The 10679-nt window shown below is 35.5% G+C and overlaps 1 protein-coding gene across 3 annotated transcripts; it reads left to right on the forward strand.

Moving 5' to 3' along the window:
* Positions 1 to 360: 360 nt before the first annotated feature.
* On the forward strand, positions 361 to 6166 carry LOC113751932 (zinc finger CCCH domain-containing protein 32-like). 3 transcript variants are annotated; one of them, XM_027296077.1, is made up of 7 exons: positions 361 to 802; positions 935 to 1077; positions 1332 to 1397; positions 1560 to 1679; positions 1761 to 2048; positions 2135 to 2437; positions 5573 to 6166. In XM_027296077.1, exons 1-7 carry the CDS (start codon positions 709 to 711, stop codon positions 5912 to 5914), a joined length of 1356 nt encoding a protein of 451 aa, XP_027151878.1. In that variant the 5' UTR covers positions 361 to 708; the 3' UTR covers positions 5915 to 6166. The 3 variants fall into 3 exon arrangements, with proteins under 3 accessions (XP_027151878.1, XP_027151887.1, XP_027151883.1); XM_027296086.1 differs by having other exon boundaries at positions 935 to 1023; XM_027296082.1 differs by having other exon boundaries at positions 361 to 793.
* Positions 6167 to 10679: the final 4513 nt, after the last annotated feature.

Genomic DNA, 10679 nt, shown 5'->3' on the forward strand with positions numbered 1-10679 from the left:
ATCTCAATTTATATTTTAAATTATTTATTTATTAATATAAAATATTTAATTTTATACTTTTGTTTAAAATTATATAAAATTTATATTTATATTTCTTAAAATCATTTAGATTCGATTAAATTCAACTGAACTCAAATTAAGCTCGATCAAGTTCGACGAGCATGAGTTTGAGCCCAAATTTAAATAATACACAATAAAATCGATCTCGAAACCTAAGCTCAACTTTGAAGAAATTGAAGTTTGAGTCTAAAGTATTTTGAGTCAAGTAGACGTCGAGTGGCAGGAAAACACAAGAGAGATAAATGAGAGTACTGCACTATTAGTCCTAAGTCGTAAGATAGACCGTACGGACAACTTTAGATACAGAGAGAGAGAGAGAGAGGATGCCAAAACCGCGAACCAAAAAAAATTCTCGCCCACTGCACTTGTCTCTCATCTTACTGTAGCAGAAGGAAAGCAAATCCCCTTCTTCTTCGTCCTCTATTTTAAGTTGTTTCTTGGGTCCGAGAATCTGTTGTAGCCCTCTCCCCTCCTCGTACTCAGGCGACCCGATCAAGCAAGCTTTCCGATCATTCCAACGACAAACAACGGCGTGTCTTTCGCATATATACGCCTAATAATTCAGCTTAAACCTATTCTCGTCACCATTTTCCCTCTTTTGCCCCTTGATTCTTGAAAGCTCTCCCATAGGTAAGCAAAGGGAACATAATGGAGTTGTACGGACAGAGCAACGCAAGAAAAGGATTGCAGCAGAATCGGAGTAGGGAATGGGCTCCGGCGGCTCGAGAAGCAGGTCTGACAGGTTCTTTTTTCCTTTCGAGTACTTCAATTTTGGGTTCTTTTCTGTTGTTTTCGTGATGTGCATTGCGGGGTGTGTAGGGTTTTTGACAATGCACAACGGTCTTTATGATTGTTTTCCTTGGTAACAATGCAGAATCGATGGGCAGGTTGGGTTTGTGGGACGGAGAAGCGTATCCGGAGAGGCCTGGAATGCTGGAATGCGCCTACTACATGCGAACTGGGGTATGTGGATACGGTGCCAAGTGCCGCTATAATCATCCTCGTGATCGTGCTTCGGTAGGCCCGCTGGGCCCTGATCATGGCTCTTATACTATCTATTCGTCTCCTAATTCCAGTCTCTATCATTATCAATCTGTTTCATTTACTTTTTCTTATGAGGGTATGCATGTAGGTAGCTACCAATATATCCACCATGTACGTGTCTTTATATGCGTGTGTGTACTAGGAAGTGGCCTGGTCTTATGTACTAAGGACTGCTGTTGGGGATTTGGTTTCGTAAATGAATAGATTGATTATCGTTTGGAATCCAGGTTGGGGGATCAGTTTCCTTGGGAGCTGCAGATTATCCAGAGCGAGTTGGAGAGCCAGACTGCCAGGTGCTCTGTTTCATTTCTTCTGATAGATGGTGCTGTTTCTTCAGCAGTTCAGAGTCATGGTTTTCTTGTGCAAGTTGATTTCATAGTCTAATTTACTTGAAAACCAGTTCTGTGACTGCTTTTTGGCGTTCTACTTTCTGATTGTTGTTTCCTGTTTTGCAGTATTATTTAAGAACAGGAACCTGTAAATTTGGAGCTTCCTGCAAATTCCACCATCCTAGGAACGCTGGTGGATCCTTGATAAGCGTGTCACTTAATATTTATGGATACCCATTAAGACTGGTATCGTTTAACTTCTGTGGGTGATTACATTTCATGTGTGCATAAGTTGCAACTAGAAAACTCACTTCTTTCGACCTGCAGGGTGAGAAAGAATGCTCCTATTATTTGAAAACGGGGCAGTGCAAATTTGGTAATACTTGTAAATTCCATCATCCTCAACCAGCTGGAATATCAATGCCAGCAACTGCACATCCGTTTTATCCAACAGTGCAGTCTCCTTCAGCTCTTTCTGAGCAATATTGTTGTGCATCAACCAACTATAGAGTCTCAAGGCCTCCAATATTAACCGGTTCTTATGTGCCTGGTGCTTATGGTCCTTTTCTGCTTCATACTGGAGTAGTTCCGGTTCCAAACTGGGGTCCTTACACGGTACTTTCTAAGATCTTTGCTTCAATCCTTTTGCACAATTAAGCTTTAATTCCTCTCTTATGTTTTTGTTGGTTTGCTTAATCTAGGGTCCTATAACACCTGGATTTTCTCCTGGCACTCAAGCCTCAGTTGGAGCAACCTCGCTTTATGGTGTATCGCAGCTAAATTCATCTGCAACTGCATTTGCTGGAACTTATCCCACTTTACTTTCAGACTCTAATCAGAAAAAACAGAAGTTTCCAGAAAGGTCTGGGCAACCTGAATGCCAGTATTACATGAGATACGGTGATTGTAAATTTGGACCATCTTGTAGGTTTCATCATCCGCCAAACTTGGTCGTGGCAAAGGCATATTCTGCTCTGAGTCCTTTGGGCCTGCCACTACGCCCGGTATGCATGGTTTATCTAGTAACTGGTGATTTATCTGGAAACTTGCATTCTAAAAAATTTATCACTAGGTTTTTCATTTTTTAGGCTACACTCTTTCTCCTGTTTACTCACAGTTTTGTCTAAAAGGTTGAGTTACAAAGATATCATGATTTGAATTTTCCATCTTTTGGTTAAATTCCTTTGCTGGGAGAGCAAGGCTGCTGATAATCTATGTACTTCATGTCATACTGTTGGCAGCACTAACTCTTGGTGTATGCAGAAATTTGTTCATTTTTAGGGTGTTATGACCCTAAATATTTCTTGTGCTGCTACTTTTTGTCGTTTGAAATTTCTCATAGGATTTCTCCGTGTCTCATTGGACCTAACAACCAATTGGGATTTTTGTTGGGAATAGAAGATCCTGAGCTAAAGAATTACTCTTGCAGTTGGCTAGATTCATCAAAGGCCATCCTAGAATAATAGCTTCTAATATATTTGGATCTAATTTCTAGGATTTTTTTTAAAAAAAAAATAAATGCTGGAGTGATAAAAGTCTCAACTTCTTTGACATGTATAAGCAGTTATTTATGCAAATGTGGAAGCCAAACAAGTAAAAGAGTTTTACTTGGATCAGTCACTCATAAAGTAGCTAAACACTCATGCATAGCTTTTAAGGATGAAACTTCAAAAGAGAATCTGATAAGATGTCCAGATAAGAGTACGTTTTTGTGAAAGTTAAGGAACTAAGTTGGACTATGGTCCCAATATGTATAAATGTAGAATCAGAGTATCAATCTTCTGAACTATATGATATGCACCTTTTCCTGAGGATATTTTTGGAGAATTTGTAATTGTATACCTAGTCAAGTGGTCGATTTAAGTTGAGCAGGACAATATTTTTGGGTCTAGCTTACTTTACCATGAGCAACTCATCTTGGAGCTGGGGTTTGTTGATTGGCCTGACTTGTTGCACTTTCCACCTGATGCTATTTTAGGCTTGGCGATGACATTAAGCTATTCGAGGAAATTGGTCTGTTGCTGTCTTGATCCCAATTACAATCTTATAAAACATCTTATTGCCCCCGCAAGCACTTTGCTCTTCTTGGTCCCCTCATCTCTTGGCCAGAAAAAGCTATTCTACTGTCCTTTTGGAATTAGTGCTGCTTTATTCACTCTAACACTTCATCTGCATGCCTAACAAAAGTTTTTAAACTTATGTGTTGCATTTAGCCAAGTAGGCTACAATCTTGACTTCTTCTTTAAACTAAATTATTGTATACAGAAAATGGAAGAGTACACAGAAGATGAATTTTCAAAACCGCTGTATTCCAGGATGTATACGATCTTCATTAGTAAATACTGGTGGACTTTGAAGAAAATTTTGCTTAGGCAGACAGTTTTTTACTATGTAGCTGCTCTTGGTTGGAATAAAATGTCATTTGAGAACCAAAATTGCGTGACTTTGTTTGTGCAGTCATGGTAAAGTGTGTTGTCTTTTCATTGAGGAGGTTCAACATAAAATTTTTTTGCATGTATTCCCTCCCTCAAGTGTGAATAATTGTTGGAGTGTACATAAGCTGACTGGTTTCATGGTTGATTTTAACCTTGATATTTTTCGTCTTACAATTTGTGGTTGAGAAATAGATTCTTTCTTCCCCTTTGCACTTTAACTGGTCAATTGTTTTGTTTTCTGCTCAAGGTGTTTAAGTTTTTGCTCTGTCTTCTTTCAATTATGTCATTTGAAGCTCAAACAGTCATTCAGAGTGTCAAACTGGTGTCTACGTTTGCTAATTTTTGGTCTCTCTAAGTTGGGTACTAACCGCTGGCAGATCCATAGGGGGGCAGGGAGGGGCAGCCCCCTCCCTCCAAAGATTTTGGAAATTCCCTTGTATCTCCTTAAAGTATTAAAAGTTTTTAGTTACATCCTTGTGAAATTTAGAGCTTGCCTCCCAAGTTTTTTAAACAAAATATAAAGGTGTTCCCTTAAGTCTACATCTTTTATAGTCTTGCCCCACCCCAACTCTCAATTTTTGGTTCTGCCAGTGGTACTAACAATTGAAGACTCTGAAGTAGTTGCTCTATATGCCTTCAAGGACCCTATTATGAAGCTATCATGTGCTTCTATTGTGTGTGATTCTATGTATGTCTCTCTGGGGCTCCAGCCTTTGCATTTCCTTCGTAAATTTCCCAGTAGTTTGATTACAATTTCTTAATAAACTTGGCCATTTTGTAAAAATATTTTGTCAGATATGACTACCTCATCGTTTGATCATTGGGAACATTAAGAACACAAAAGATGTGGATAAATTTGCTTTGTGTGGGTTCTTCGTGCTGTTGAATACGAAATTGTTTCTTCATGGTTTCTTCGGCTGAACACTTGAGTAACTGGTAGTTCTTGATGCCTATTTTGAATTTGCATAGTTTTTATCTTTGTTTCAATGGGAAAATTATTTTCTGAGTTTGCGTGTATTGTTACTGATCTACCTTACCTTTTAGCCTTTTAAGAATTCTTGTATATTTTTGGGAAAGTTTGTAATCTTACGTTCATTGGACCAAGTCGTATGTGATAGTGAAAGTTTCGTGTCATCCCATGTACCAAAACCTTCCCCGAGCATTTAAATACATTAATGCAACATCTAAATACAGTCTGCAGATCTTTTGGTCTAATCAGAAGGTGGTTGATCCCCCTTCACTATGATAGGCATGAGATTTGGATAAAGGACCGTATAACGAGTAACCATATGAGAGCTTCAATATGTTTTTATGCATGAAGACCCTGAAAAGGCTTTTTAGATGGGATTGCCTGGTATTTCTAAATGCATGGTAACTCGTGGCCAATGGTGAAAAAATTTAGAGATCAAGAGACAGATACTAAACTTGGACTGTCTTGTCTTGATCACCTTTAATTGAAATGTGGTTTATGACTTGGTATCTCTCCTTTTCATCCTATACGTCCGCAGACATGTATGCTGCTGGGTGATGTATGTCTTGAAAAGTAATAAGACTTCCTAAAACATTGTATGTATGTTTCTTGGATTCTACCTTTTGATAGACGGACTAGATTACACTTACGATTATATAGTCTTTGATTATTTTTTAGTCTGGGGCTGTTCTTTTAACTCTGGGTACCCTGCACTTTTTCATCTTGATGAACAGGGAATACAGTCTTGCCCCTTTTATCTACAAAAAGGACGCTGCAAATTTGGACGCAATTGCAAATTTGATCATCCAATGGGTACAGTTGAATATAGTCCATCCGCATCATCTCTTACAGATGTACCAGTAACTCCCTACATGCTTTGTTCATCCACTGCGATGGAGTTGGAGGGGCAGGCCGCCGAATTTGTTGGGTCCAAATTGGATCTTCAGATTACCAGAGATCGGCCTCATGGAAGCAGTTTGAGTGGTTCAGTTGGTCTTGCGTTTTCAAGGACCGCTCCTTTCTTGCTTTCCAGCATTCAGATATCAGATCAGGGTTCCGGACCGAATGCTGATTGAAGCACAAGGCTGGATGGTGAAGCTCGCGTGGTCTGCTATATAAATTTCTGCAAAATCCTTCATCAGCATCATTGAATTCTCAGACTCTCCTGTTGAGTGAAGTTTCTTTTTTCATGTTTTCGTCCATGTCACTTTTGTTTAGGTGCTTGGTCCCCGTGGCATCGGCCTTTAATAAATAAATAAATAAATAAAGCTGCGGTGGCCAAGCCCAACTCGGGATTAAATAAATACTCCAATCGTCTTTTGACTCTACTCTGATGATTAAACATTCGCATTCTTAACACACGCATAAAAAAAAAAAAGAAGAGAAGTAGCTGATTACAATCCGCAAGGAGTAAAATTCTTACCAACGAATGAATTGTAATTTACTACTAACAATCAAAAGTCAGCCAATAATCAAATTTTGTACATGAATGAATTGTAATTTAAATTTATTAATGCATATTGTATGCACTAACTAACTTGAATTTTAAAATTTAATTCTATGAATGTATACAGTAGTGTTATTGTGTAACAAAAATTAATCCACCTAACAATAATATACTATTAGTATCAGTTTTTAACATTAATCCATGTATTGCTGCATTCACATACTAGTAATGTAATAACTTTATCATACTTTATTTCAGAAAAAATCCTATTCAGGTGTCCTACTTACTATCTAAAAGGCCTGAAATTTGGCCTTTTGACTCGAGCAACGGAACCAAGAGTACCAGAAGCATGCATTATAATTTACTAACCGAAGATAGACGACAATTTGGCACTCATAAAGCCATATGGCATGAGATTAAAAATGGATGGGATGATCATCATCATCATACACGGAGACGGGGGATAGGCATATCATAATTTGATCCTACATTTATTTATGGCATCCAACAGAGTACATTAAATTAAATTGATTGGCTATGTATGTATCATGATCAGGGAGGGTAGCCCAAAAAATATGCCTTCGATATTGCATTTTGGCATGAGTGCCTATCATTCGGCTGATCTGTACACATTTTTCATGGCTTTTTTTTTACTGAGTCTAAAGAACAATCATTAGTGTGTTCCCGGCTGAAATAAAAGCGTGCGTATGTGACCATGGCCCATTGTCGACCTAAAGCCAGCACACCAGGCTTCCTCCGACGTCCGTCCCAACCTCCTGCTGCTCTACTATATTAATTAACTAGTTTTGTACCTGGAATCGTCGAAAAATAATAAACTTTTAATCAATTTATAAAAATGTCGATATAAAATACATATTTAATGTATAATCTATTATAACTTGTCTTAAGTATATTACTATGTGCGCATTGTAATGTAAAGTATTCTTATAATATAAATTTGAACATCTAATTCAGTGAATAATAATTCAAAAATAGAAAAAATAACATTCAACAATACCATAACATTCAAAAACTTGAAAATAAATAAAAAGTGCAGTAAATAGTATCAAATAATATTCTACTATTCAGAAACTTGTTTTTGTTTTTTTCTGTTTGAACATTCTCCTCGATTTGTCCGTGCAAATCAGCATTTATTGATTTTCTATTATCACTGCATGATAGCAAAGTAGGATAACTAAGTATAAAAAAAATAAATGATTTATCGCATTCAAATTTGTGTATAACAATACGTAAAGATTATAATTAAGTAAACGGCCAGAGTCTTTTAATTAATTAATGAATTTGCAGATATATCTAATAGAGATATTTATGTCTCTTGTATTTATATCGCATTACTTTTCAGTGTCTTTTGTTTTTGGTTATTTTTCCTGAAGGCAAATTAACAAACATCGTAGTATATGATCACAAAAATCAATTAACAAACATGTTAGAAAAAATCCTACAAAAATAACGATGAAAGTACTTGTTTAAATCCTATGTCTTCATACAAAACAAATAGAAAATAAAACAAAAAAAATAAAATTCAAGATATGTTACTAAGTTCTTACAATTGAAGATCAACATGCTTTTTTAATATATATATGTATTGAAAGAAGATGTACCTGATAATCAAGAGGAGTGGAAACCCAAAATCGATACTTTAATATACCAACCGCTTGCACTGGAAATACCTAACCATGAATTTGATGCTTGAATCAATATATTAGAAGTTATATGTAGTGTAGACATAGGAAATAAGAATTGATAAGAATACAAAGAGATATTGATAAGAACATTAAAAGTATGTTTATTTTAATTTAAGTTGCTTAAAGTACGTAACTTTGGATAGGAAATAAGAATCCTATAATATTAAGAATTCTTATAGGAAATAAAACCATAATCGTCCAAATAACTTTGAGTAGGAAATAAGACCTTATGTGACCCGTACTATGCATGTATATAAACCTGTACGTAATAAATTTACAAATGCGTTATCAAGATAGATTTTACCGACCTTAAAAAACCACCTCCACTATATCGAGTCCTTTAAGTGCATGGACTCCTATGATGTGGGTCCACACACAAAATACTCCCCACCATCTGGGCAGAGATGTATTGTGATTAAGGAATTATTAGCAGAAATATATTAAAAAAAAGACGAACGGAGGACACTACGGATGGAGGGTCGGGTAGGGGCTTTCGGGGTGCAAAACTTCAACAAATATCTAATGTTTTATCTCATCTTTCTTTAGCTATGATAATGGGATTTTATTTCTTTGGTTGATGACACTCCATTTTCTTTATGGACTTTTCCAGAATTTTTCAATCAGATGAAGTGTCATTTCTCTTTGTACATCAATTATGCATGCGGACTGTGAGTCTTGTAAAAACTTTCTCGGGCTAACTTTTTTTAATTTTCATGTCTAGATTGTTTGTATGTTGTTCTATATATGAGTAGATTATCTTAAAATAAAAAGGATCTATGATGAAGCTGTTAAAAAAAAAGAATAGGACACTATAAAAAAATATATTATCATTTATTCCTATATATCTAATAGAGGAGATTTATGTCTATTTTATTTATATCGCATTACTTTCAAGATATGTTACTAAGCTCTTACAATTGAAGATCAACATGCCTTTTTAAAAAAAATATATATATATATATATATATATATATGTATTGAAAGAAGATGTACTTGATAATCAAGAGGAGTGGAAACCCAAAATCGATACTTTAATATGCCAACCGCTTGCACTGGAAATACCTAACCATGAATTTGATGTTTGAAATCAATATATTAGAGGCTATATGTAGTGTAGACATAGGAAATAAGAATTGATAAGAATACAAAGAGATATTGATAAGAATATTAAAAGTATGTTTGTCTTAATTTAAGTTGCTTAAAGTATGTAACTTTGGGTAGGAAATAAGAATCCTATAATATTAAGAATTCTTATAGAAAATAAAACCATAATCGTCCAAATAACTTTGAGTAGGAAATAAGATCTTATGTGACCCGTACTATGCACGCATATAAACCTGTACGTAATAAATTTACAAATGCGTTATCAAGATAGATTTTACCGACCTTAAAAGACCACCTCCACTATATCGAGTCCTTTAAGTGCATGGACTCCTATGATGTGGGTCCACACATGAAATACTCCTCACCATCTGGGCAGAGATGTATTGTGATTAAGGAATTATTAGCAGAAATATATTAAAAAAAAAGATGGACGGAGGACACTACGGATGGAGGGCCGGGTAGGGGCTTTCGGGGTGTAAAACTTCAACAAATATCTAATGTTTTATCTCATCTTTCTTTAGCTATGATAATGGGATTTTATTTCTTTGGTTGATGACACTCCATTTTCTTTATGGACTTTTCCAGAATTTTTCAATCAGATGAAGTGTCATTTCTCTTTGTACATCAATTATGCATGCAGACTGTGAGTCTTGTAAAAACTTTCTCGGACTAACTTTCTTTAATTTTCATGTTTAGATTGTTTGTATGTTGTTCTATATATGGGTAGATTATCTTAAAATAAAAAGGATCTATGATGAAGCTGTTAAAAAAAAAAGAATAGGACACTATAAAAAAATATATTATCATTTATTCCTATATATCTAATGGAGGAGATTTATGTCTATTTTATTTATATCGCATTATTTTCCAGTTCTTTTTTTGGGTAGGAAATAAGAATCATATAATATTAAGAATTTTTATAGGAAATAAGAATTGATATATATCCAAATAAAAAAGGAGCAAGTCACGTAGGAAACTACTTGCCGTCTCGTTAAGCTACGTAGAAAAGAGAAAATATGAAGGGATAAGTATGAGGATACGACTTTATTATATATATATATATGATTAGTTCAATGTTCATGATTTCTCCAAATTCTAGTTGATTTTCGATGGTTTTTATTTTTTATTTTTTAACTTCAATTGGTTAATAAGTACCGTGCCAAATATTATTTTTATTTCTTTAGCATAATTCTTGATATACCATACTTTATTTTTTTGAATGAGAAAGGGCAAAAGGAAAAGAGGAATGAGGAGGAGGAGGAGGTGGAGGAGCAGCGCAGCAGAGTCACAGTGGTGGTCCTCTGCAAAATGAGCAGTCGTCCGACATTTAACCTAATGATTTACTGCGGTTCTAATCATGAGCCCTAATCGGAGTCTATTTTAAGATACTCCACTTAAATCAGCTTTACACATAATTTAGGAATATTTTAAGGTAATCTTTATGCGTTGGCTTTCGCTAGGCTATGATTACAGACCCCAAAAGCACTTGCAATTCTTGGAGGAATCCCGCTTTCCTTTTAAATCTCTCCTCTCCTCTCCCCCAAACACAAAAGCAAAAAAAAAAAAAGAAAAGAAAAAGAAAAG

This window comes from Coffea eugenioides, chromosome 1 (genome assembly GCF_003713205.1).
Source record: "Coffea eugenioides isolate CCC68of chromosome 1, Ceug_1.0, whole genome shotgun sequence".
NCBI lineage: Eukaryota > Viridiplantae > Streptophyta > Magnoliopsida > Gentianales > Rubiaceae > Coffea > Coffea eugenioides.